The 24,578-nt window shown below is 45.1% G+C and overlaps 2 protein-coding genes across 6 annotated transcripts in view; one reads left to right on the forward strand and one right to left on the reverse strand.

The window, feature by feature from the left end:
- The window catches only part of LOC121590341, a 64,134-nt gene extending 43,543 nt beyond the window's left edge, over window positions 1-20,591 (reverse strand). For 3 of the 5 annotated variants that reach the window (XM_041909919.1, XM_041909921.1, XM_041909922.1), the window contains exon 1: window positions 11,770-11,931. The gene's annotated coding sequence lies outside the window, so the exon portion shown is untranslated. Of the gene's footprint in view, window positions 1-11,769; window positions 11,932-20,032; window positions 20,203-20,515 lie in introns of those variants that run through there. The other 2 variants (XM_041909924.1, XM_041909925.1) reach the window with 2 other exon arrangements.
- A 542-nt stretch (window positions 20,592-21,133) lies between these two features.
- On the forward strand, window positions 21,134-24,486 carry LOC121588049 (protein O-mannosyl-transferase TMTC4). The gene is made up of 3 exons (XM_041905569.1): window positions 21,134-21,583; window positions 21,669-23,276; window positions 23,415-24,486. Exons 1-3 carry the CDS (start codon window positions 21,551-21,553, stop codon window positions 23,838-23,840), a joined length of 2,067 nt encoding a protein of 688 aa, XP_041761503.1. The 5' UTR covers window positions 21,134-21,550; the 3' UTR covers window positions 23,841-24,486.
- The last annotated feature ends 92 nt before the right edge of the window (window positions 24,487-24,578 follow it).

The following is a 24,578-nucleotide window of genomic DNA, read 5'->3' on the forward strand; positions in this document are numbered from 1 at the left end:
ACGCTTGGGGTGAGTTACGAGCTAGCGCTATACTACTACTGCTGTCGATGCGCGAGAAATAAGTGCAGCAGCGCCATAAATATTGCAAGATATTGCGAGCGGATTTTATTGCAATCCGGAAAATGGTGCACCTTGCATATTTCTCGCACGGATGGTGTTGTTGGCGATGGAACACCGGGACGCACTTTATGCTTATCATCACGCATCAATAAGAGCCGTTACATTTCACGTGATATTTTCTGTGTTTTGTCATTTGTTAAAGTGCATCTCCGTTGTTATATGATGTCAGCAAGTGTCATTTACATGATTTCTTTTCCATATTTCTACAAAAAAAATAATGTTCTTGTTTGTCTAACTGCGGTTTATACAAGAAAGAAGCTTCAACATCCTGTTAAATTTCAAATCAAAGATTAGGTCGACTAACAGTTAGATTATCTGACAGTCAACCTGGTCTGAACTCAAACTCTTTTAGTATCGCCTGAATGTTATCTTTTAAATCTTCTTCATACCTTGCACATCCAAAATAACTTATTACGCTGTGAGTATACTGCTACCTTTCCCACAAACTGCCCGCAACAAACCACCCATACCACTGTAGATAAACACCCTTTAGCCAGCGGTGTGTTACACGGTTGATAGCAACGCAAAAGTGCATCGATGCACCTAATTCACGCTGGCCTGTTCCCTACCACTGTCTTCCACCCTAAGCTGACCGGTTTAAATTTTCAGCATCCGTTCCAATCTGTTCCGCCCGCCTCTTCCGTTCGGCTGACGGCGTAGAAAGTTACGGCAGAATCGCGAACGCAAAACACGTCTCCTCCACGCCGACGAGTCAACTCGGCGCAATCCGCGGGAAAGTGAACACGGCGGCGCGCTCAGCACGGTGTACGATCGGCATCGTCAGGGGGCAAACACTCAGTGCAACCATTTCAAACGGGGTATTCATGGGATGCGGTGCGCACTGTTCACCGTACACACAGGTTTAGCCAGTTTGATAGCGCGAAGTGGGAAACCGCCAGGACCGGGTCAGTTTGGACAACTGGCAGGACATCTTCCCAAGCGTTTGCGCCACAGTCTAATCGCGATCCACCATCACATCGCAGCGTGGACACATGAAAAGCATGTACTTGGGGAAGGGATTCCGAAGCACTGTGACGGGTCATAGTTATTTCAGTGTGCTCATTCCACCAAACTGCCGCCGCCGTGGTTTGTAGCGCGGGCACCTGTTTCGGGCACGTATCTATCCTCGTTCGATAGTTGGACCGACCGATCTTCGCGTACAACTCGAAACTGAGCACGCCTTAGCCTTAGACTACCAGGGTCACCGAACTCGCAGACATGTGTCTGTGTGGATTAGTAGTACACTGAGGGCATTCGTTTGCTAATGGGACCGTGCTTCTGCACCCTGAAATGGCACCGCGCTTATGGTGATGCACACAATTTGCAGCTTGCAATTCGGTCATTTTTAGCACTTTTACGGCTGCACACCACCAGGGAGCGAGCATATCTCTTGCAGTGCAATGTCCAAAGAAGCATATTTTAAGAAGCGCTGGTTGCGTAGTGCCTGGGACTGTTTTTCGGTTTTCAAAACACATGCTCCCGTGCTCCCACCGCGCCATCAATTACGGAACATGTCTATCCATCCACATCATCAGCATGGGAGCGTACATAAATATCATTCCATAAGGAAGCGTCGTTTTCAGGGGAGAGAGTATATTCTAATGCTAAATTATTGCACATTAGCCTACATCCCATCAGAGAGGAGGTTTGGGCGACGGTGTAACACATCGCCCAAGTTGATACGATTAATTTTACATCCCATTTAAATTATACTCACACCACTCGGAACTGTAATCTTATTGAGCGTTTGACATTTTTTAACATTTTCTCCTCGCACAGGGAGCATAAAGCATGTTTCGAGAAGATACTGCTACGAACTTGTTAGTCAAATGTGTACGTCAAATGGGAGGAGAGAAAACACCCAATCTTCACATCACCGTTCCGCACCCGTTTTGCTCCACCGGTTTGTTGTGCTGTATGTTGTGCACGAAAAACTGGCTGCCACGTAGAAAACGATTTTCCATGTTTATTTTCAATCACGCCCGGCATCGGCATCCGTGCCCGGCCCTCTGCACTAGAACCGGCAGAACCTGCCACGCTGGCATATGCCGATGCAATATGCATCTTGCGCCTCTCGTCCGCACACACATGCACAACGTACCACAATGTGGTACGGATTCCTGCCGAACGTGCAGCTCCAAACTCAGTGTACCTTTCGTGGCATAGATTAAAGCACCTCGCCGTAGCGGCCCTGGTCGCAGCGGATAGAAGACCTTTTTTCTGGACCAAAATGCATTCACCGCATGCATATCGCAGACCGGCAGGTGCATGACAACACGGCCCACCTTCGGTCGTGCTGTTAGTTTACCGCGGCAGTATACACACACAGAGAGACGGGCAGGCAGGCGGAGAAGATGGGTTTTTCTTTCCACCGCAAAGTGCTACGTTGCGCGACCAACGCGACACCGTACACACTTTGAAGCAAAGGCAGTACACACTACTTCGCCAGAGGATTTCTGACAGCCACACGGTGACGGAGAGCATTTTTCCATGTGTGTCCTCCTCCCTCCCGGACACACGCCGTACCACTTTGCCGGCGTTCGGTTTGCGACGGTTATAGATTGGAATGGAAGGTTTTCTTTGTTGTAGTTTATTTGCACCATCTGCTGTATCACCTACTTGCCCCAGCCGCGGGTCAGAATAAAACAAATCATTCCGAGAACCGTGTACTAATACACATCCCGGCAACTCGCGAGTGGTGCGCCCTGTGGGGGAGATTTTTTGTAAATTAGAAAAAAATGGTCCCAACACAAGGGTTGTAGCCAGCAACAGTTTGTTTGTATTATTCAGAATATATGTATATATTTAAGAGTGTTTGTAATAAAATGATGAAATAAAGGCTAGCCGAATAATAATCCTTCTACAAATGCATTTTTTCACAAGTAAATGTAAGCTTTACAAGCAAACAAAAATTTGTCTTGTTCGTTGAGTTTTCTCTCATCCAATATTCCTTATGATTGAAATTAAATTTAAAGGCTTTTTTCAAAGTAGATTAACACAAAAGATTTAAAAATACAATTATAAGAAGACACTCATTAGTTATCGTGTTATCTAGTAGCAATGTGATGAATATTTATGCCAGAAAAATGACACAAATCAAACCTTCAAGTGACAACGTAAACGGTAGCGTCCGCAAGACCCAAGTGCGTCATCATTCGCATTACACTGACGCGCAAAAGTGGAAATGGATATATAAAAAAAAGAAACACCAGCGTCGTTGAAAAACTTTTAATTGAAACAACAAAGCATAAAGCACGACCGCTCTATCTAGTGGTTCGCATAATCATTGCGAGTAAAACAAAAAAAAACAACAACAAAACCAAAACACCAGTAGCACTGCAAATCATAACTGGATAACCAGTGAGCAAACGGTTCCCATCGTACCATTGCTATCCCGGTTTCACGCCTCGTTTGCCTTTGCGCCAGCTGATGCTGTGGGGTCAAATTTGCTCTGGACTAATTTGTCAAAATTTAAGCGCCACACATAAACACGGGCACCCGGAAAATTTAGCCTCAACTATTGCCATCAAAATTTAGCGCTGTTTTGTGGGGACCAGTAGCAAAGCTCTCCGCTATCCCTCTTGATGTGCCTTCATCTTCCTGTCTAACACCATGGAAACAGCGATGGTGGCGCAAAGCGAATTGTTTTCCCAGCCTGCTTATAGGTGTTGCAATAAAACATTATCGCTCAGTGTGGTGCTTTAATTTGCCACCTGAAATTTGCTGCCAGCCGACGGTGGTGGTGTGCTACGAAAGTGAAATGAATAAAATGAATAATAAAAACGCATACGAAACTAACTACAATTATTTACGAGCGTGGTAAAATATCCACTGTAATAGAGCAGCTTAGGTGAAGGCACGAGATAAGTAGTTCATTATTTATACTCAACTCATCTTATTGTCCAATCATCTAATTTCAAATATTGTTTTTTGGTATTTCCTTCATCACCACTAGCTCTCATTATTGTTCGACACGTGTCCAGCCAGTGTTACGTATCAATGGAGCAAAATTATACCCTAATCATCGACCTACGATTTTTGGGGCATTCTCTTCAATGTTTTGCTCCAAATCCGCTTTAACATTTGGTTGATTAAACATTAACGGAACACAATGCACCAAAATAGCTCAATCAAATCCGCAATGTTTTCCTGTGCACAGTTAGTGCAATCTTTCTTCAAACTGCTTCTGTTTAAATTGTAGCACACATAAAATAAACCGTTCGAAATTGGGAAGGGTGGTTAAAAAAATCGACCGCCAAAGATCACTTGCAGCGGAAGCTCAATACAATTTGATTTATAACATACTCATCTGCCACTCATAGCTATGTACTGCTAGCACACTCGTGTGAAGAAAATGAATAAAACACAACAACACAACCTGTTAAAACCGCGGGTTAAGCGGAAATTATCTTGATGAAGCGAAAATAATCGAATCAAACCGACCGGTATTAGATTTTCGTACCGGCACACAACACTCGACCACTGCTATCCACATTCGAACCATCCAATCCAACCGTAGGAAGATCGTACACTCTAGAGCGGCAGCGCACAGGGCAAACCGATAGATAGACTTTCACTCGGGTATCGTCGCACGAACGGAGATACAAATTTTCTTCCCGTTAGCACGACACAAACAAACCACTTTCTGGCTTCTATTCAAAGCGATAGAAGCGCTGCCGAGGCTCCGGACGAAGCACAGTGAGGACCACGCTCAACAGAATGACCGTGTGCACCACCATCGGCCACTATCGGTCAGTTTATGTTTAATGTTGCAGAAGATAAGACAGCCAAGCGCCTAATCACATGGAGCGGAATGTTATTTGGACTTCTCTTTTCTGACTCAGCCGGTGGCAGCTAGCATGCTGACGATGTATGCAGTTGGTTAGCAGCGTGTTAGTTCAGATTATTACCACCTCTGTCGAGTAGGAATCGAAACTCTGCTTCATTTCTCGTTTCACGGTGTTTGGGGTACAGTGGGGGAAAGAATGTTTGGCCTATTACCAGAATCATAAAAAATATAAATAATAATAATCAGCTGCCATCAAGTACAACGTGACAGTGTTTGTTCTTTGCAGCGAATTTGTCGACTCAATAATACATTATCACTTTCTCGTTCGCTAAAGACCAACACAATGAAAACTCTCATGCAGTCTCAAAGACTCAAAGGTGTCTCTTTAATCAAACCAAATACACTAAAAAGTGTGTACTCTTCAGTTCTTCTACAGCAGCATATACCTGCAGCTTTCATCACTTGCTGTAGGAGCGGCCCATGAATTATAAAAGCATTGAGATATTGAGCACCACCAACAGAATAGACACTACAGATTGTTGATTTTAGTCGGGCAGTAATGAAAGCCCGGACAAACTCTGAATTCCAGATTGCATCTCTGCCATCGTACGCGGCTGCCTTTCGTCACTGAAGAGTATCGATCTACTCAGGCCCGACGACCAAAGTCACCATACATGCCCAGCCGTACTTCATCGCAGCAAACCCGTAGCATTAATTTACGGCTTTACATGCTGACATTAGCCTGCCTGGGGGACGGGGCACGTACATTCGATGTTAGACAAGCTGCCAATATTGGCCGGGGACCAACATGTGGGCCACGAGCGATACAATCATGGGTGGATTAATGTTCCTGTTTTTTGGATGGAAAAACGTTTCGCCGTCAATTTACTGGAAAGGAATGCAGCAAACCGCATTTGTTTGTACGGATCGTGCATTTTAGGGCACATTTGACATTTTGTGACAGCTTGGTTTGGCAATTGGGAACACAAATACATGTCTCAAACGCAACCCTTCACCAACAGCAGTGAGTAGTATGAAAGGAAAAAAGATCTCCACATAAAATAAAGCTGATTGGTAGAACTATTGACAAACGACCGTCGAATGTCCAAGAAAATGCTGAATATGCATATACATCATAAATAGCACAATTAGAACTTAAAAATGAACTATCGAGAGAGCAGTGCGTAAATCAAATGAACAAATTAGATTATTGCCAATTTTATTAAAACCTTTAAGAAAACAAGAACATTCTAGAAACAAGTAACAATGCTGATTCATTCGATCCAAAAAGAACATCTAAAGCTACAAAAGAACATACAACTCAAACCGACTACCCCAGGAAACTAGTAGAGAAACAGTGCCGCTCGAATAGGAAATAGTCAATAAAGCCACAATCTTTATGTTTCAGAATGAAGCTCTTCCAAAGCATTTTCAGTTGTTTTTTTCCCCACTGCGTGTGCTTGTGTGCCACTGCCAAATATTATATCTTAAGTCGGGACGATATGTATGGTTCTCACCCGTATTTGGTTGACCTGGCCAGTGCCAAGTGGGGCCCCCGAACGCACGCTAAATAGTTGTTGCCGGCATTCTTTGGCTTCATTCATTACGGGTCGTTGTCGCCGCCTCCACACACAGCTAGGATGCGGGTTCTTTTCTATTCTGTGCCTTTCAACGTTTTAACACAGAACGCGCACCGGATGACCCGATTCACAACCGATGACGCATGGTTCTTATTTTTTTCAGATATCTTTAGAAAATATAACACAATTTATGACAAGCAATGGGTCATCGAGTTTCGACCGTCACGGTTACTGGTTATAATTTATAGAAATGGCTGATAATATACAGAATGAATAACACAATTCATACAATTAGGAGTGCGTATTCTTCCTTTACCCAAATGAACTAGGTTCCTCCAGTTACTGACAGCTTAGCGAGGGAGCAAAAAAAAGAAGAAAACCAGATCAATATTCCCTTAGTTTCTTTAAAGGTCACACACAGTTTCGAGATTTGTTTAACTTTTTCAGCCATTCGCCATGTAACGCATAACGACGACTGCTGCGCTCTGACGCATGTGTGTTCCAATACATGGTCGCAAAGCAAACCTCATGTTGCAACGTGTTCGTTAACTGCCACCCCACAACCACGTGTCATAAAAATGAACACACATGTGCATCGCTAAGCTGTGAACACAAAAAAAAAGAAAGGAATTGGGAGCGTAAAACTACCCAAAACCCAAAATTAGCTCCGAAACCATACCGAGCTTGTTATACCGCACGGTCCGGTAATATTAGGAAATCAATACTGTCCTCAAATAGTGTGTCCACTTTTAGCGAACTAAATATGTTTTCCTCATGACTTTTACCATGCTGCTACGTTCCTAAATATAATCCAAAATATAGCATTTTTGAAGGGCCCGCATTTAAATGGCAACCATATTTAATGCATTAAAAAACACATAACACCAATTTCAAACACCTTCGGCGAGGAATGCTAACAGCCCTAATGAAGGGCTCGGTAAACGTCAGAGCCATTTCTTCGCCAGACAAAACAACATCCCGCAGGTAGCCTAAGCAAAATGGTCTTTTCTTTTGCTCTCGGTACATTAAACGAAAAAAAAAACAGAAAACAATGTTTGCACAGCATACCGGCGCTTACTGTTTTTTTTTTCGTTTGGTTGGTGCCAAGAATGGTGCGCGGTGGTACTTCACGCGCCATAAGGAATGCTGCTCCTGGTGAAAATTCCCCCCTTTCAAGTTGGCCAGCGGTTCAAGTTGTTTTGTGAGCAACTAAAAAAGAGCCACAACAAACGTATGGGGGCCACCACTTGCTCGACTCGCTGCCAGCCAGAGGATCATAATAGCATAACTTCTTGAGAAGCATATGCTCTGTTGTGCACGTAAAAGTGGGTCCGGTTTCAGGCGAATACAGTCTGTTCCCGAGTTACGCGGTTCTCGACTTACGCGGATTCGGAGATACGCGGTTGTCTAAATTTGACAGATCACATGTCAACTCAGTACAATTTGCTTCAAGTTCGGTAAAAGTTGCATTTTTACTAACAAATTGAAACCGCTTAAAAGCCAGAAAAATTAGAATTTTCTGCACGATTCATATCAAATAAATAATAAAGTGTATAAAAGTACTAAATTGAATAAAAAAACTCCGAGTAATCAATAGTATTTTATTCAAAAAATGTGAAATTCGACCTACGCGGATATTCGAGTTACGCGGATTCGCCGGGAACGCAGAAACCGCGCAGAACTCGGGAACAGACTGTACTTTCTTATTTTTGAGTGGTTTCCTGAGTGCAGAAAATACTAATTAGAATTTAACAGCAAATATTTTCGGTTATTTGCTGAGACTAAATTAAAACACATAAATTGATTTGCTTACACAACGGATCTTTGTTCGTACTAACACAATGGTATGCAATCTTTGTAAATGGTAAAAAGAATCAGACTATCAGACTAAACACAAAAACCAACCTCAACTTAATTGAATCTGCAATAGAATAGTTCCTGCTTCCTAGTTGCTGGTCAGACAACCAAAACAAAACCGACCAAACAACGTCCAATTGTTTTCTTTTCTAACCATCACACACATACACACACCACAAACCATCCAACAAACGCACGCAATCAGCAAAGTTTAATTTATCCACCTCTGCCCGTCGGACTAGCCCTAGCGGTTTTCCTAGGGTAGATTGACATAGCCCGTCACATCCCGCATGGCGCTCATCCGGAAAATGGGCACGGGGCAAGCACAAGGGGTCGACAGCACGCAGGTTAGCACGAGCGGTCGTCGTCAGTTTCCGGTCGAACCGTGCTCGGCGCAGTTCGTTACCAGCTGATGATGTTGGAGATAATTTTAGTAGTAACAGGGTGTAACCATCACCAGGAGTGTTTTTTTATAACAGTGCAGTGATGGAAACCACACTTTAATTTTGTTATTTTATTATGTTTGAAAATCACACACATAAATCTGTAGCTGAATAATTTTTATATAAATAAAAAAAACATTTTTGCTGACCAAACAAGCAACACTAAAGAGATAGCTAATGTTACTGTCAATAGTGACCACCTCCCAATCCAAAAACCCCAACACATACAAACACACACAAACACGTATGTTTCAAAAACGTTCGAAAATACGTGCCTTTTTCAGAGACAAAAGAGACACACACACACGCAATAGAAACATGAAATAAAAGCCACCCGACCACCGTACTTCCGGTAATGGAGCAAGCGGCGGACGGCAACGGCAACGGTGGTTAGTTTTCGCTTCTTTCCTCCCACAAAAACAACCCCAACCAACACACCCTTGTCTCGTGGTAGGGGGGACCGGGCGACAGGGAAGCATGGAATTTGTGATGGACACCCCTTACGACCCCACCCCCTCCCTTTATCCCCTCCACTCACAGTACAATCCATGTAGGGGTTCGTTTAACGCTCAGTTGGGATAAGCAATTTCCCGGATTTCAACTAAACACCTCTCCAAAACAGCCCTAACCGGCTTCCTCTTGCACAGGTCACAGCAGCTTGCACCACATACGCGGGATGAATTTTCCTAGTTTATCATCAGTTTTCTTATGCTGCAATGATGTGTTGTAGCCTCATCTCATTTTCTCTATTGCCTTTGTGGCATTTGTGTTTTTTTTTCCTTTTCCCTCCATTTCACCGGTTCACCAGTTCCCTTGTTAACTCTGACCTTTCCTCTCTCTCTCTCTCTTACGTCGCGGACCTATTGAAGTTTGTTTATGTCGGGGGCTTGGTGGTTGTGGGTTTCTTTACTCTTTCTCTTCTACAGTCTTTCTCCAAGTATCTCCTTGTCTTTCTTTTTCTCTCTTTCTCTCTCTCATCACTTTTCCTCCACATCTTTCGTAATCAATTGCCGTACCACCATTCATGCGGTACACCTTTTTACTATCCCGACTGTGGGGCCTTCTTTTCCAATGCGGCCGCCGCAAAATAGAAATGAAATGAAACCCATCCGTAGGCAGGGTAGAGGGGACGCGGCGACGCGGCTACGCGAACATGGACCGCGTGCTGCTGGCGTGCTCAATTTTGCCTACACGATTTCCAACCCAACACTTTCTCATTCTTTTGCGCGGGGCCCGCCATTTCACGGACCTTTGCGACGCGTTTAGAGAGTGGCGCGGTTCGAGATTCGACGGCACGATGATGAACAATTAATGCGCGAGAATGTAGAAACACACTTTACCCCCAAAACAAATTAACAATCGAATTATTAAGCTTACTACAGCCATTTAGAAAAACAAAATTAAGCTACACCTACCCCCACACTTTACGGCGCGCGATCGTTGTGCTCCGAGGTCTTCCGCCACGAAAAAAGGGCCACACCACAGCATCCGTGCGGCGCGGAGTCGATGCGAAGCAACTGGCCGGGTATTGGTATTCCGCCAAACAGGGTGGCGAGAGGGAAGAGGGGACAAACTATACACGCCAAACTGGTATTCACACTTGAAAGCAGCGCGACGACAGCGGCAGCGACCCGCGGTAGCTGGTTCGTGGCGTGAAAGAGAGAAACCACAGCGTTTTCAATCGAAAACGCGAAACGGGGAACGAATCCAAACGCGAAACGCGACCGCCAGAGACGAAGGCGGCGAGCAAAACAAACACAGAGCGCAACACCAGCAACTGGCAGCATGGGGGGGGGAGGCCAACACTGTCGTTAGAATGGATGAAACAGGAAATCCTGCTACACGGTTTGGCTCTGCTGGCTGCTGCTAGTGCTGTGGAGGAAATGGAAGCCACGGACGGGAGGTGATTTTCATTTTCCCGCCGATCGTCGTCCCAAGTCCCCGCGTTAGACGCGCGCCGGACGATAGCGAAGGAAGTACGCTCAAATTTGGAAGGTTAGTTTTGGGTTTGTTTTTCGATTCTCCGAAATGTTACACACAGGCACGCCCGCCGCCCGCTCATCCAACGACGCAATTGGCTCGGGGGGCGCTCCTCGCAGTGAATTGTGCTGCGAAAGAATCGAATACGAAAGTGTCTTTTGCCCCCTTCGCCTACACGTGCGCACCCAAACCAAATGGTTCGACACTTTGATCTGCACACACCACACACAAACCACACGCTGCTGCTGGAAACTCTCATCATACCACTAACACACACACACACACGAGCACACAAAAAACACACCAGCAATTATGGAAATTAAAACATCATTTCCACCCCTTCATCACGACGCCACTGCTCGCCCGCCCGGCTCCGTTTGTTTTTGTTTTGATTCTGCTTCAATAATTTATGCTCATGGTACGCAAAAAAAGGCAAACGAAACATTTCTCCTTTCGCTCCGCATACAGCAAGCATAGACCCTTCTTCCCTCCTGCACCCTTCCGCATTGCGGTGCGAGATGCTGCGAGCTCTCCGTCTCCCGTTCACACGATCAACTTTCTCGCACCGTGCGCTCACATTCTCACATGGTGCACACACAACTCACTGCAACCCTCACTCGCACACGATCGCACGATCGCGCGCCTACAAATGTTGTTGCCTCCGCGTATGTTTTTTTGTTCCTTTTCTCGCTCTCTCTCGTTCTCTTTCACTCGCTCGCGCTTCAACCCTTAAGTGCAGTACAAACACGGGCGCGCGCGCTCGCGCACACACATAAAACCTACGCACCCGACGGCTCCACCGAGCAGGGTGCGTTCAATTGGATGGCAGAACGGCCTGCCTATCCCACACACGGTCGTCGAAGGGGTTGGTTGGTGGTTTGCCCACTCCATAGACGGCACACAACCGCCCACAACGTAACGCGCAATGCGCTGTGTGGGGGGGAAATATTACACGCGAAGGATTCGAATAAATGGAAACGAATAAAATCGCGATGCTTACTACTATCGGTCGCCACACACACACCGGTACACACACAACCACCACTGCTCGCACTGGTGCTTCGCGGGCAAAAGGCACGGGTTTGAAGTTACACGCCAAACGGAACGGAACGTACACCGCACATCCGCACTCCAGGGGAAACGACTCAGCAATGAGCAGGCTGTGCCGTGCCGCTCGCGATCGGAGCCGCGAGACAGCATTAGATGGTGCCAGTGGTGAGCAACTTGGTGACGTCCAGCGCTACCATAACTTTGTGGGCAGTCGATTTTAGCGCTTTAGTTAAAATCCGGTAGAGAACTATAGAGCCCTCGGAAGACACTCAAAACTAGTTCTCAGGCGGCAGACGTCAGCTTTTCTCACTTTGAGAAACAGATATATTCAATCACGCTTTATTTGGAGTTTTGAATAAAAAAACGTTTTGGCCAGTCTCGGGGTACAATCTTCAACTCGACTTAACAACATGCCCGTCATGGGTTCAAGCCCCAAATAGACCGTGGTCCCATACGTAGGATTGACTATCTTGCTATGGGGTGAATCAATAAGTCACTGAAAGCCAAGCTCACTAGTAGTGCAGGGGACTCTTGACCGACAACGGTTCTTGTGCCAAGAATAAGAAGATTGTACAGCACATTTTTATTGTGCGGCAAGATTGTGCCGATTCCACAAACGTTGAGAACGCAGTTTTCTCAAAAGCACTGATTTGAGCCTGAGAAAATGAGCGTTAGGAAATTTTCTTACCCACGATGGCCTCGGGGCCTGAAGATGGCCACGGACTTGCGTCTGAGAACCATCTTTGAGCGCCTGCAAAACTTTAATAGCCTTTTTTCCACGGAAAGATTGCTGTTTGGAAACTCCTGTAAAAATCGTCGTTTCCCATGATAACGGAAAAATCGAGCAGAGTTCGGTAATTCATTTTTGTACAATGTTTGCCATCCGCTGTAGGTTTTTAGTAATTTCCATTTGCTGAAAACAAGTGTAAATGTGTATAAAAATGTTAATAATGTACATAGATTGCCATTTTAGAATCCACAGGAGAATTGTGTAATGGAAACGCAAAATGGTTCACGAGTCTTTTTTACGAAAGAAGGAAAAAGATTCACCATCCAACAATCGTTACGTATAAATTTACCTAATGAATGATGGAGAATCTTTTCTCAACTTGAGAAGGCCCCATGGCGGCTCGCGGCTTTAGAAATGTGTTTTAAGCAAAAATAAATATATTCTCGTCTGGCATTCGATAGTGGATAGAATCATTTTATCTATAAAAGAAAACATTGCAGCCCTAAATTCGATGCGATACTTGCCATACCAGTTAGTAATTACTTCATTAAATCCTAATACTGTAAGAATTCACAAAAAATGAAAGTACAATTTAAAACAGAGTATGCAAGCATAAATACAAAAACCCCGTAAACATCATAGTACAATATTTGGTTTAGCAACCAACAAACCCCAAATAATTATTAGTTTTCGCTTTTTTAGCGTTTGTAAGTTGATGTTAAGTAAAACAATGCATTATTCGATTAGCATTACTAACAAAATAATGATGGATATATAATTATGATAAATGATAAATGATCAAAATATTTTAAAAGGAAAGCGTTCGAACAGAACTTGCCGACCACTGAAATAATAATGAAACGGAAAGTAAACGAAACGCGCGAGAGAGAACAACTAGTAAGCGCGAGACGGAGCGAAACTGGAACAGCGAGAATCTTTCACGCACACAACGAAGGTGAGAGTGAAACTGATCGTACCAAAGCGATCGCTACCGATGGTTCAGCGGTGCAGGATTTGAACCTCCGCCGCCGGTTGATTATCGTTGGCATGCGGAACTTCTAGCTGGCAGTCATTCTTAGCTTCTTGGCAGACGTTTTACCCCCAGATTTGTTGTGATTATTAAAGCTGGTGTTTAGCACCCTGCTTAACAAAAAAACTGACCCGTGCGGCGTAATTATATGAACATTAAATCTCATTAACATAAATAATTACGATTGGTGCGCTTCGTGTAGTAGCAACGAGCAAAAAGGTAAAAGCAACAGCAACAGTTCTCCTTTTTCTAGTAGAATAAACTTTCCACACACACACACAAGGTGCGTTTAGTGTGCGTGTTTGCCAAACCAGCTAGGGACGGTAGTATGGGATTCGTGATTTCGTACAATTTTTACTGCACCATAGGAGAGAACCCATGTGCTATTCGTCCGTCAGCCGTTTTGGCGGCAGAACGGGTGGAAAAAAACGAAACTGCAAGCTGAGAAAAACGATTAAACGTTAAGGCCGCTTGATGACGGATCCAAAACACAAACCTCCAAAAAAAAAAAAGAGAACGGGTTTTATTGAGCTGGTCCAACTTAACCAGTCCTTCGTTTCGCATTAATTAAATCAAGAGAGATGATTGAGATATGAGAGATGTAAAAATGAGTTTAAAATACATTTATATCAATATTTCACGAATTTCAAGAAAAAAAATAAATACATAAATAAAAAGGTATCACTCTGAACTCTGAGGTAAACTCTATTACATCGTATTGAGAAACATCACCAGTAAGAGGAAAGGTGTTATGTTTTTCATGTACGGTAAACATGATGAATTTTCCAGCTACATGCTTGACAGATTTCATGTCATTCCTGATATCACCATGACTGAATATTATTCCAAGTGCCGATGTTTCCCGAGCTAGCAGAAGAAACACAAAAAAGAAACCTCTAATTAATGTGCAAGAAGCACGCGTTCTCGCAACCACTCAGCGAAGGATAGCCGCTTGAAAGGAGCAGCTAGCTCAAATTAAAAAAAATATTCCACTTTACCAATGTATTACATTTTAACATTATACTATTAGGAAGTTTTTTTAACATGGTAAATCATTTCCCTCGTTTCGCGTGAAAAATAACCTTCCCGGCGGTCGGGAAATATCTCACCCATTTGTTTTTACCTGTAACAACCTCAACCGAAGTACGATGCTGCTCAAACGAAGCTTCATAGCAGCTCTCAACCCAAATAGAAAAAACGACCACTTTAGATTGCTGCACAGGTCTTGCTCCTTTATTACAGACAGCCCTTAATATTTAAATTGCAGCAAAAAAAATGCAGTTCTTTGACACTGCGCGTTTTTCAACATGAAGCGATAGTACTGAAAGAAATACTTAGAAGTTAATTGCAATTGCAATTGCAACAGTAACTGAGCAAGCACGGAATATTATTTCCCAATTGAAGCATTCAAAATGTTGCATTTGAGCTGGAAAGTTTCCGCTACATCATTAGATAAATTTACCCTGATATCATTCTGAGATAAATCTTTGTATTTATAAAATTCTTTCAATCATGCTACCAAATGACGAATATATATTTTTTTTATTCGAAAATAAACAGAACTTCTTCGAGTTCAAAAACATCGCTGCAAACGCTTACATTTGCTCCACATGTTTCTGCGTTACAAAAGATGCAGAAACGTTCGAAAGCCATCAAACAGATCACATCACGAACGCAAAACCCACCAAAATCCCAATTTCGGCCCGCCGTTGAGAAGTCAACTCGCACAACTGTTCCACATTCACGATTCGTCTCACGGATGCAATTACCGGCAGAGCTAGTTTACGCTGTAGTATCGCGTTGTTTCGATTCGTGCGGAAAAACACACACACACACACACAAGTGCCCGATCGTTGAAATCGAAAGTGACGCAAAAAGTTAGCAACGGTCGCGAGACCCGCTGCCCCGATCGATCCAGCAGCCGAAATACGCCAAAACACACTCTCGACACCACGAATTGTATAGCATCGCGCCCAACAACACTACTAGCCCAAACACCAAACAATACCAATACCAATCCCTTGCGAATTGTTTCATGAAAACAGGCCGAAGCGAACGCCGAAGCGCCGCCTCTGCGCTGCCCCACGTCCGTGTCGATATAGCGTAGATAAATTTAGATTTTCGTAATTAAATTTCAATCTAATCACGTGCCAACAAATCTTTCTACAACGCTTCGAAAGGCATGAACAATGGGGGTCTTGCTTTGTTTTTTTTTAAAGCACAAAATCGCCCCCAAGGGGTAGATCAGTTGTTAGAAGGTTAGAGAATTGTTGGTACGGATTTCCATTTCCTATAAGTTACCATTTTTTGAGCATTTTGTTGTAAATCCACACACATCGTTTGAGGCGCTTTTAGGCTGTACAGAGAGAGCGCTGCGAAATGATTGGCTTCGAAGTCATGCAGCGCGCCAACGATCGATACCGGGTACACATTTGACTAACGACATCCGTGATTTATAGGTCGTTAATAAAAAGGGACACACCTTTACAATGCCCTGACGGGTGGGAGGGAAGCCCAGCACCCTTCAGCAGCATAATTTTCTTAATTTCATCCACTTTTCATCACGTTGCAGCGTCATCTTCCGGGACGTTGCCATCGATAAATGGGGCCAAACACAGGTGGGAGAAGAACTTGATTACCCGAAAAAGGTAGTAGTGCCAGATTGTTCCAACACTAATTAGATTTTTATCCTAGTTTTCTTCTTCTTTTTTGTAACAAGCGGAGAAAGGTTGACCCTCCCAACAAGAACAACCACCCGAGCGTGCCTGAATGTCAAAACGGGCCGAATCGTTCAATCAGAGGAGCGACCAAATAATTACTGGGTTACCAAATAATTACTAAATAATCATGAGGGGTGTGCCTCATGACTGTGTCGGTCACCGGAGCACTAGCGTTAGGGCAGTCCGATTCTCTTGCGCCTCGCAAAGCATCGTTTTGATGAACGAGCTTTTATTGAAATTAATACAGCACACGCTGATGATGTGACGACGCAGGAACGGTAGGTATCCGTTCCCCTTGTGCAGTCCGTTGTGTAAGATGCAGCGGGAAGAACACGTTACACACGGGCGGGTGAAAAAAAGGGGTGGCCAAGAAAAAATCAGGTCAAGCCATTTCCACCCTTTTCCGGCGCTTACTATCGGGCAGCTTTCCGGGAAGTGTGGCATTTAAGGAGCGGTTCCTCGCGCTCTCCTACCGCGGCAAAACCCATCGGAAATGAGGATCAGCTTTGGCGTGAGGCGTACACCTACATTTCTTGCGGCCTGTTCCACGAAACGGTGGCGCCCAACGTCCGGAACGTGCGGAAGACTTCGACGAAGGTCACAAAGCAGGAGTCCTAGCTGGACTAGGAATGAAAGGAGAATGGACGCACACTACAACAGCAAGAACAAAAAAATGGTACAGGACAGCTTTTTTATTCTGCTGTCCATTTTTCACCATTTGGCCACTTGATTCGACCAGCCTTCTGGGAGGAGTAAAACCCGAGAGCACTTAATGTAGTATCACTCCCACTTTCGTCGCTCATAAAAGGATGTCAGCTTAAGCCCTCTCCGCCGATGTAGCAAGCAATAAGTAGCCTAGCTGCTTGTGTGCATCTTTTTGTGTGCCACTCTTTAGCGGTTTCAGCGCTATAGAGCAAACAAGGCACCGGCTATTGATTTAACGGCAAGTCTTGAGCGTTTTGTTGCTTTTTTTAAGAAAACCAGATTAAAAAATGATATTGAAATATATGGCATTTTAAAACGTAAATTCGTTGGAAATTGTCTTTAATGAAGTACCGTTATGATTCAAATTACCGACAGCTTCAAATTCCGGACATTCGGCGATATTCAATAACAATCTTCATACCCAGTCCCTGAACATGCTGCTTTTTAATTTTCGATGTTGGCCATGATGTACTAGAATCAATTAAAATGTGTCTGGCCCCTAATATGCCCAGATGTAAATAAATATTTTCTATCGGTCAGTTCACCATCAGAGGCATTATTCGCAGTTTTGCTTCAAACCCACGTCAGTGTCTTTTCTTCGTAATTCCTATTAATCGCGTTCTCGTGCATTGAAATACATCGAAATCTATTGTGGAAGTAGTTATCAAGGCGAAAACAACAGAGTTTTTTTTTCATATTGTGCTCTGAATTTCATTAAAACACGTATTTCATTCTGCCCGGAAAACGAAGAAAGATTGTTTATCTTGTTTTTCTTCTGGACAGCCGAAATAAATTATGATGTATTTATTGCAGAAAAATATGTTTTAACACAGTGATAATAATAAGACATCAACGATAGTTTAAGATGTATATGACAATTCCATTGACGGCCGTATGGGAAAACCCGTCAATTCGCGAAGCAGTTCTAGGGTTCCATTCATCTACGAGTACAAGAGAAAAAGAGCACCGAAACCCCGTTGTACTAAAGAACGTCGTTCTGTCAGTGTAGGAGGAAATCGACATCCAGAATCAAGTGTCCAGACCTTAAAACAAGTAATGTTGAGGCTGCCCGGAATATGAATCAAATAAGTGTCCGTAATTCGAAGCAGTATGGTACATACATCGAGAAACCAACCAGAAAGTCTTTAAAAGGGTCTGCCTGGTCAAGAATCATTGACAGTGCATGTTTGGTTCGGTTAGGAGCGACATCTTTGAAGTATTAAGGATTTCACGCCATTATGTGAAATATGTGTAAATTTGTGCAACAATTATTACAATAAAACTTAGTGAAGTAAACCATCTCGGAATAAAACAATATTTCAACTAAAAAAATATAGAACTTTTACAATAAAACTCAAGAATTTAATCCAAAATTACTACAGCTCCTAAGATAACAAACACTAACCAAAAACCCGCAGCTCAACACGAGACGACAAATGCTGCAACTTCGTCATTGGGGGCGCACTGGCAACAAATAAAACACCACCCACGGTACCAAATTTGTGTGCCAGATTGTTGTACCATTCCAGCCATCATCTAACCACCATTCCCTCCCATCGTTACGCACCACAAACAGGCGGCGACGGTCTGCAACAACAAAAAAAAAGACACCACACCATCTCCAAGGGGACAATGTATTTTTTCGCATTAAAATGGTAAAGAAACATAAGATAAATAGCCTCGCAAAAGACAGAGCTCCAAACTGATTCTCTGCCCGCGGTGAAAGACACGGCCAGCCAACACACAAACCTTCGCCAGAAAGTCGATTGCCTATGTATTGGCCCGATCCTGCTGGCGGTCGTGGTGTGTGCAATCAGACCGGGCCCGACAGTGCCGGGCCCGAGGTCCGTGCACGTCTGGTACATGTGTGTGACCGGCTCGTGCACACCGAAATGCAAATATTTGCTCTGAAGCGGTGCTAATTTTAGGCCGGCGCATAGCTTACACGCGGCTCTGCGCGTTAAATCTCGGCAATCACCTTTTCCACGCGAAATGCGCGAACTGCACGGAAAAGGGTGGGACTATCTTGGGGGTGAATGCGTGCGGTAGTACGAAGTGGGAATGCGTTGGGTTCCACTGGGTGTTTTCTCCATCGGTAAAATCTCCCAGTAAGAAGATGCTGTACTAAACCAACAGGGCAGAGAAAATCATGACACACCATGAAAGCGATTGATACATTTTCTAGCTCAAGGGAGGTTGAGTGCAACACCACACAAAGCAAACACTTTTGTGCGATAGTGCCGTTGCCTAGGCAATAGTGTGTGCGTAAGCGTTTGCTGCTTACCGCTCCCTGTTCTGCACCCACCATGAACAGTATCCCCCTTTTTTCCGTACATCGTCGATGGAAACGCATGGTACTTCATGAAGCATTTCAGCTAAAAATGTGCAAAATGAATATGGATGAACGTTAATGTAAATTGGAACTCACCAATTCAATAAGTCGATCCGGACGGACGGTAGTATCGTTGCTAGCATTCCTTACTTCAATTTCCTATTCGCACCCTTGGTGGAGAGAAAACCGCCGCTTCAACTTGATTGTCTCATGCCTACTCTGGACTGATACCTCCCGACAAGGCCTGCTCTGATAGTGTGACCGCCCGGAAGCACACTAATGAAAATAGTCTCCCATGAATGCTTCTACCGACGCGAGAGAGAGAGAGAGAGACAGACGAGGAAAATGCAAGCCTTTGTTCACGAAATGCACTTTCTCCCGTTTGAAGCGATGGAACGATGTGACATTCCAAAAGTTCCAGGATGTTGTTTGACAGCTCGTGTTCGGCGGATGGGCGATGGAAAGTAAGGGAACACTTTCCCTAAACCGGGGACAACCGCTTCCGGGTGGTTTTAGGTCGTCGCCTTAAGCCCGGTTACATGGTGACGGAAAAGTTCATCATTTACCCACCCACCACTCTTTTTTTATTTTCATGCATTGCCAATATTCCAAGCGAAAACCCTTTGCACTACATTTTGAAACACACTTGAATGGTTAAAATTAGGTACAAAATCACAGAACTATCACTGTTCTCACCTCCGGACAACTTCATTAGTAGGGTAGGGGCGTCGAGCTAAACCCGAGCACCAACCCACTATACACGGGAAAAAAAAATGATGGAGGTTTTCACTTCGCTACACTATTGCACCAATCTGCCTTTTGTACGGTTAACAGCACCGTATTTCACCACCATATTCCGTGATACTGAACGCGGTTTAAAGCCGAGAATCAAAGCACACGTTGATGGTGGAAATGGTGGAATTTTACCCACCGAGAACACTTCACTTTTTTCCCATACTCAGCGCGGCAGCGCGAGCCTGGGTGGAAGGAGGCCCGAAGCAAAAATGGCAACCGAACGTTGATTTGAACCACAGCGCACCACCCTGCGCTCCAGGACGCTCCATGCACTCCACGAACAGCACACCGTAACACACCCAACAGGATCTACTGTGCTGTACGGCTTGGAAAAAACTAATTTTGCACCGGTTTGGCGATTGAAAACGCTGCGTTATGGTTTACCTGCACCAGCGCCGAGCCGAGCACTCAGCATTACACAAACTACGCTTGGAAAGCCACAAAAACAGACCCAAAATTGTTGTCCGCACGCAACTTTCTCGGCGAAAAACACGCACACACCTACGTACGGTGTCGTGTCGCTCCGGTTTGTCCTTTCACTGTGTATATCCTTAGCGATACACCAACACACACGCGCGCGCGCACATACAGCAGCGCAGCCAATCCCTCAGCTAGTGTATGTGTGTGTGTGAGTGAGCGTGTACGAGCTGTACGTTGGAAAATCACGGATTTTTTTCCTTGGTGGCGCACCTATGGCATGCTTTCGGTTGATTTGTTTGACAGTACGACTTGTAGAGCACGGTACAACTAAGTTAAACAGAATCACTATAAATTATATGTACAAGTTTAGGTAGCGGTAGATTTTCTTTGCTGCTTTATGAAGCATATTCTCCTTCTTCGTTACAATAAATTCATCGCCCGTATAAATTACAAAAACATCGCGCTTGAATCTGCAATAACGCCGCGAGCTGTCAAACGGCGATGGCACAGGTAGGTCCCTATTTGCGCTATTTGTGTTAGATTTGTAAAACCATCATCGCAACTAATGAGAGGGCGGTTTTAAATCAAGCTTATATAACTTTATTCCTTTAATTACGCTGAAATAATTGTAACTCCACCAAACAACATGAAAAGCCTAAAACGTTGAATAGTGAAACCAAATTGTTATCGGTTCTGATGTGTCAAAACTTGTTAACGTATCGTGCACGGCAGAAACAAAAGAACTCGTGAGCTTACCTGTATGCGGCAGCTGCTTGATGCTTTTGATGACAACTCAGCTGCCGATCGAAAACAAACAACGCACAGAAACGCCGGGATGGAAAACATTTTCCCTTGAGCGAAACATTCCCAGCTCCTTGGTTAGTTAGTAGTGTGTGTTCCCCTCCCCAGTTGCGCAAAAAGAAGATGATCCTACTCGACTGATAGCCTTAATCCGACAAAACGCTCATCCCCCGTTGCCATCCATCCCTGGTACCGGTAATGTCTTCCTTGCGCCAACAAACCGTCGCACAGGTAAGCAGACATCATCCAACAACAACCGTATCCCGACCGCTAATGTCCACCCCCCCCCCCCCCCCTGCCATTGCCCACTTTCCAGTATGCTCTGCTCGTTGCCGCCTCGCTCCTCGCCTACGGTGGCTCCCTGTACGGAACGTTCGTGTTCGACGATTCGGCCGCGATCGTCAAAAATATGGACGTGCGCAATGTGGCCACCCCGTTTCGCGACCTGCTGCGGCACGACTTTTGGGGCAACAACCTAACCGACCCGACCAGCCACAAATCCTTCCGGCCGCTGACCGTGCTTAGCTTCCAGCTGGAGAACCGGCTGCTAGGACTTAACGCCGGCCACATGAAAAAGGTCAACCTGGCACTGCACACGTTCATCTGCCTGCTGGTGTTTAAGCTGTATCAGGTTCTGTGGCGTGATTCGGGTCAATTCCGTACCCCGTTTTGGGCCGCCTTCATCTTCACCGTCCATCCGATACACACGGAGGCAGTCGTGGGAATTGTAGGACGGGCCGATCTGCTGGCCGCCATCGGATACCTGACCGTGCTGCTGCTGTACCAACGATGGCTAGCGAGCGAACGTCGCTACGGGGCGGTCGTGTATGCGGGACTCTTCCTGCTCACCGTGCTCTCGATGCTGTTCAAGGAAACGGGCATGACCGCGCTCGTTGCCTGTGGGGCGATAGATTTGCTAAAGCGCATCAATTTCCGAGTTCCCTTGGCAGAATTTTTCGCCGTGCATAGGTCCCGGTTAGGTCGGGTGTTTATCCTAGCCTGCCTTTCCCTAGCAACGGTTGCTCTGCGCCTGTGGATAATGGACTTTGAAAGTCCCCGGTTTCATCGGATGGATAATCCGATCGGGGCGACCAACAGTACCACCACGCGACTGCTCTCCCAGAGCTATCTTTACTGGCTAAACAGCTGGCTGTTAATTTGTCCCGATTGGTTAAGCTTCGACTGGGCGCTCGGTTCCATCCCCTTGCTGGAAAGTGTCACAGACTATCGCATACTGTTTGTCGTTCTGTTTTATGCCGCCATTGCGGTAACAGCCTTCCGTTCATTTGAATCAAAATCGCGGGAAATCACCACATCGCTAGCATTAGCCTTCGTTCCCTTTCTTCCGGCGGGCGGGCTCGTACGGGTCGGGTTTGTCATTGCCGAACGGTTGCTCTATCTTCCCTCGGTTGGCTTTTGCTATCTGATTGCAGTAGGCTGGCGACGATTGATCAAACGCTCCGTTGCTTTCTACATCCCGCTGTGCCTAGTTTGCACCATGTTTATCCTGAAAACACAGTCCCGCGCGTACGAGTGGACGTCGGAAGATTTACTGTTCCGCTCGGCACTGCGCGTTTGTCCGCACAATGCCAAAGTGTACTACAACATTGCCCGGCTGGCGACGGATCAGGGCGACCGTGAAACGGCCTTTACCTTTTATCGCCGTGCAATCGAGCTGCATCCCGAGTACGAGGCGGCACACATGAATCTGGGCAATCTGTACCGCGAAACGCACGAGCTCGACAGGGCGGAATGGCACCTGCGCCGGGCGATCGAAATTCATGAACCGTTCCCTTCGGCCTGGATGAATCTGGGCATTGTGCAGGCGGCACGGAAGGATCATGACGCCGCCCTGACAAGCTATCAGCGTGCACTGCAGCTGAAGCCGAACTATGCCAACTGCCTGTACAATCTGGGCAATTTGGTAAGTTTGTGGTGTAGTAATTCTAGAATTCGTTTAGCTCACATTATTTACATCTTTTTTTTCTCTCTCTCTCTCTCTCTCTCTCTCTCTCTCTCTCTCTCTCTCTCTCTTTCTCTCTCTCTCTCTTTCTTTTTCCAGTACATTGACAAACAAAACTCCTCCATGGCGCTGCGTTACTGGCGGGAAGCGATACAGCAAAACCCCCGACACAGCAAAGCCTGGGCCAACATACTCGCACTGTACGACAATCGGGGCCGCACGGAGGATATTATTCGCACGTCGGCCCTGGCACTGACCTTCCTACCGAACGATACCGCCATCCTGTTTACCCGTGCCAATGCGTACGGCAAGCTGGGTCAGTACGAGACGGCCGAATCGCTGTACCATCAAATCATTGCCGCCCGGCCCGACCACGCCGTGTACCGGGCGAATCTCGGCGTGCTGTATCACCGGTGGGGCCAGCGGAAGGCGCAAGCAATCGAGCAGTACCGGGCAGCGTTGCGGCTGGATCCGAATTTGCGCAGTGCCAAAACGAACCTGCTGAAACTGATGGACGCGACGTAGGCGGGCGCAACAACACGTAGACTGTTAACTGACTGATCAAAGGGCGCGATCACTTTTATAAAGCAAACGATGGTCTGTTTACTAGGTATGGGAATTATTCCATTATTTATTACTCTCGGCGTAACGCGGTGGAAACGTTTTCCTTCATTTTATCCTTAACGCATATAAGATATGACTTAAAACGCGAAAGCCTGGTCAAAAGCATGTAAGATACTCGTACTCTGATAGACGTAATTTTAACCATTCTGAACACTTCGAGAAGCAGTGCATATCGTACGCGGAACCACGGAGCAAGCAATAACTTATACATCGAACGAAAGGAAAACTCAGCGAAAAGTAAACATAATCAAGTGAATTTTACACATATAACTCGCAGTTCTAGTTTATTTCATTTATTATAGCGTTATCAGCGTCTAACAACTTAGTTCTAAAGTCTTTGCAATTCTTCATTTGGGGCGTGATTAGTGATATCGCGAGAAAGTGACCATGATTTTTAGTAATTAAGTGATAGTAGTTCAAATTGATGATATGAATCATTTACAGCAATCAAACACTGCGGTCTTACGGTTGCAATGTCGGCGTCTAGAAAGGGGAACGGTGATTTTATACACTTCCGGGTTTGAGTTTATACACGTAAAATGGGCTGATTACCCAATTCACGTGTTAATACAAGTAACAAAAACCTGTAAAGGCAAATTATAGAACGTGTTGCCTTATGAGAAAATAATGGAAAGTTAA

Source organism: Anopheles merus, chromosome 2R (genome assembly GCF_017562075.2).
Source record: "Anopheles merus strain MAF chromosome 2R, AmerM5.1, whole genome shotgun sequence".
NCBI lineage: Eukaryota > Metazoa > Arthropoda > Insecta > Diptera > Culicidae > Anopheles > Anopheles merus.

Bases quoted from the DNA above. Each gene is read 5' to 3' on its own strand.
- LOC121588049 (XM_041905569.1), top strand. From the start codon at position 21,551: ATGTCTTCCTTGCGCCAACAAACCGTCGCACAG. The intron at 21,584-21,668 runs GTAAGCAGACAT...CCCACTTTCCAG, and splicing joins GCCAACAAACCGTCGCACAG to TATGCTCTGCTCGTTGCCGC. The intron at 23,277-23,414 runs GTAAGTTTGTGG...TTCTTTTTCCAG, and splicing joins TGTACAATCTGGGCAATTTG to TACATTGACAAACAAAACTC.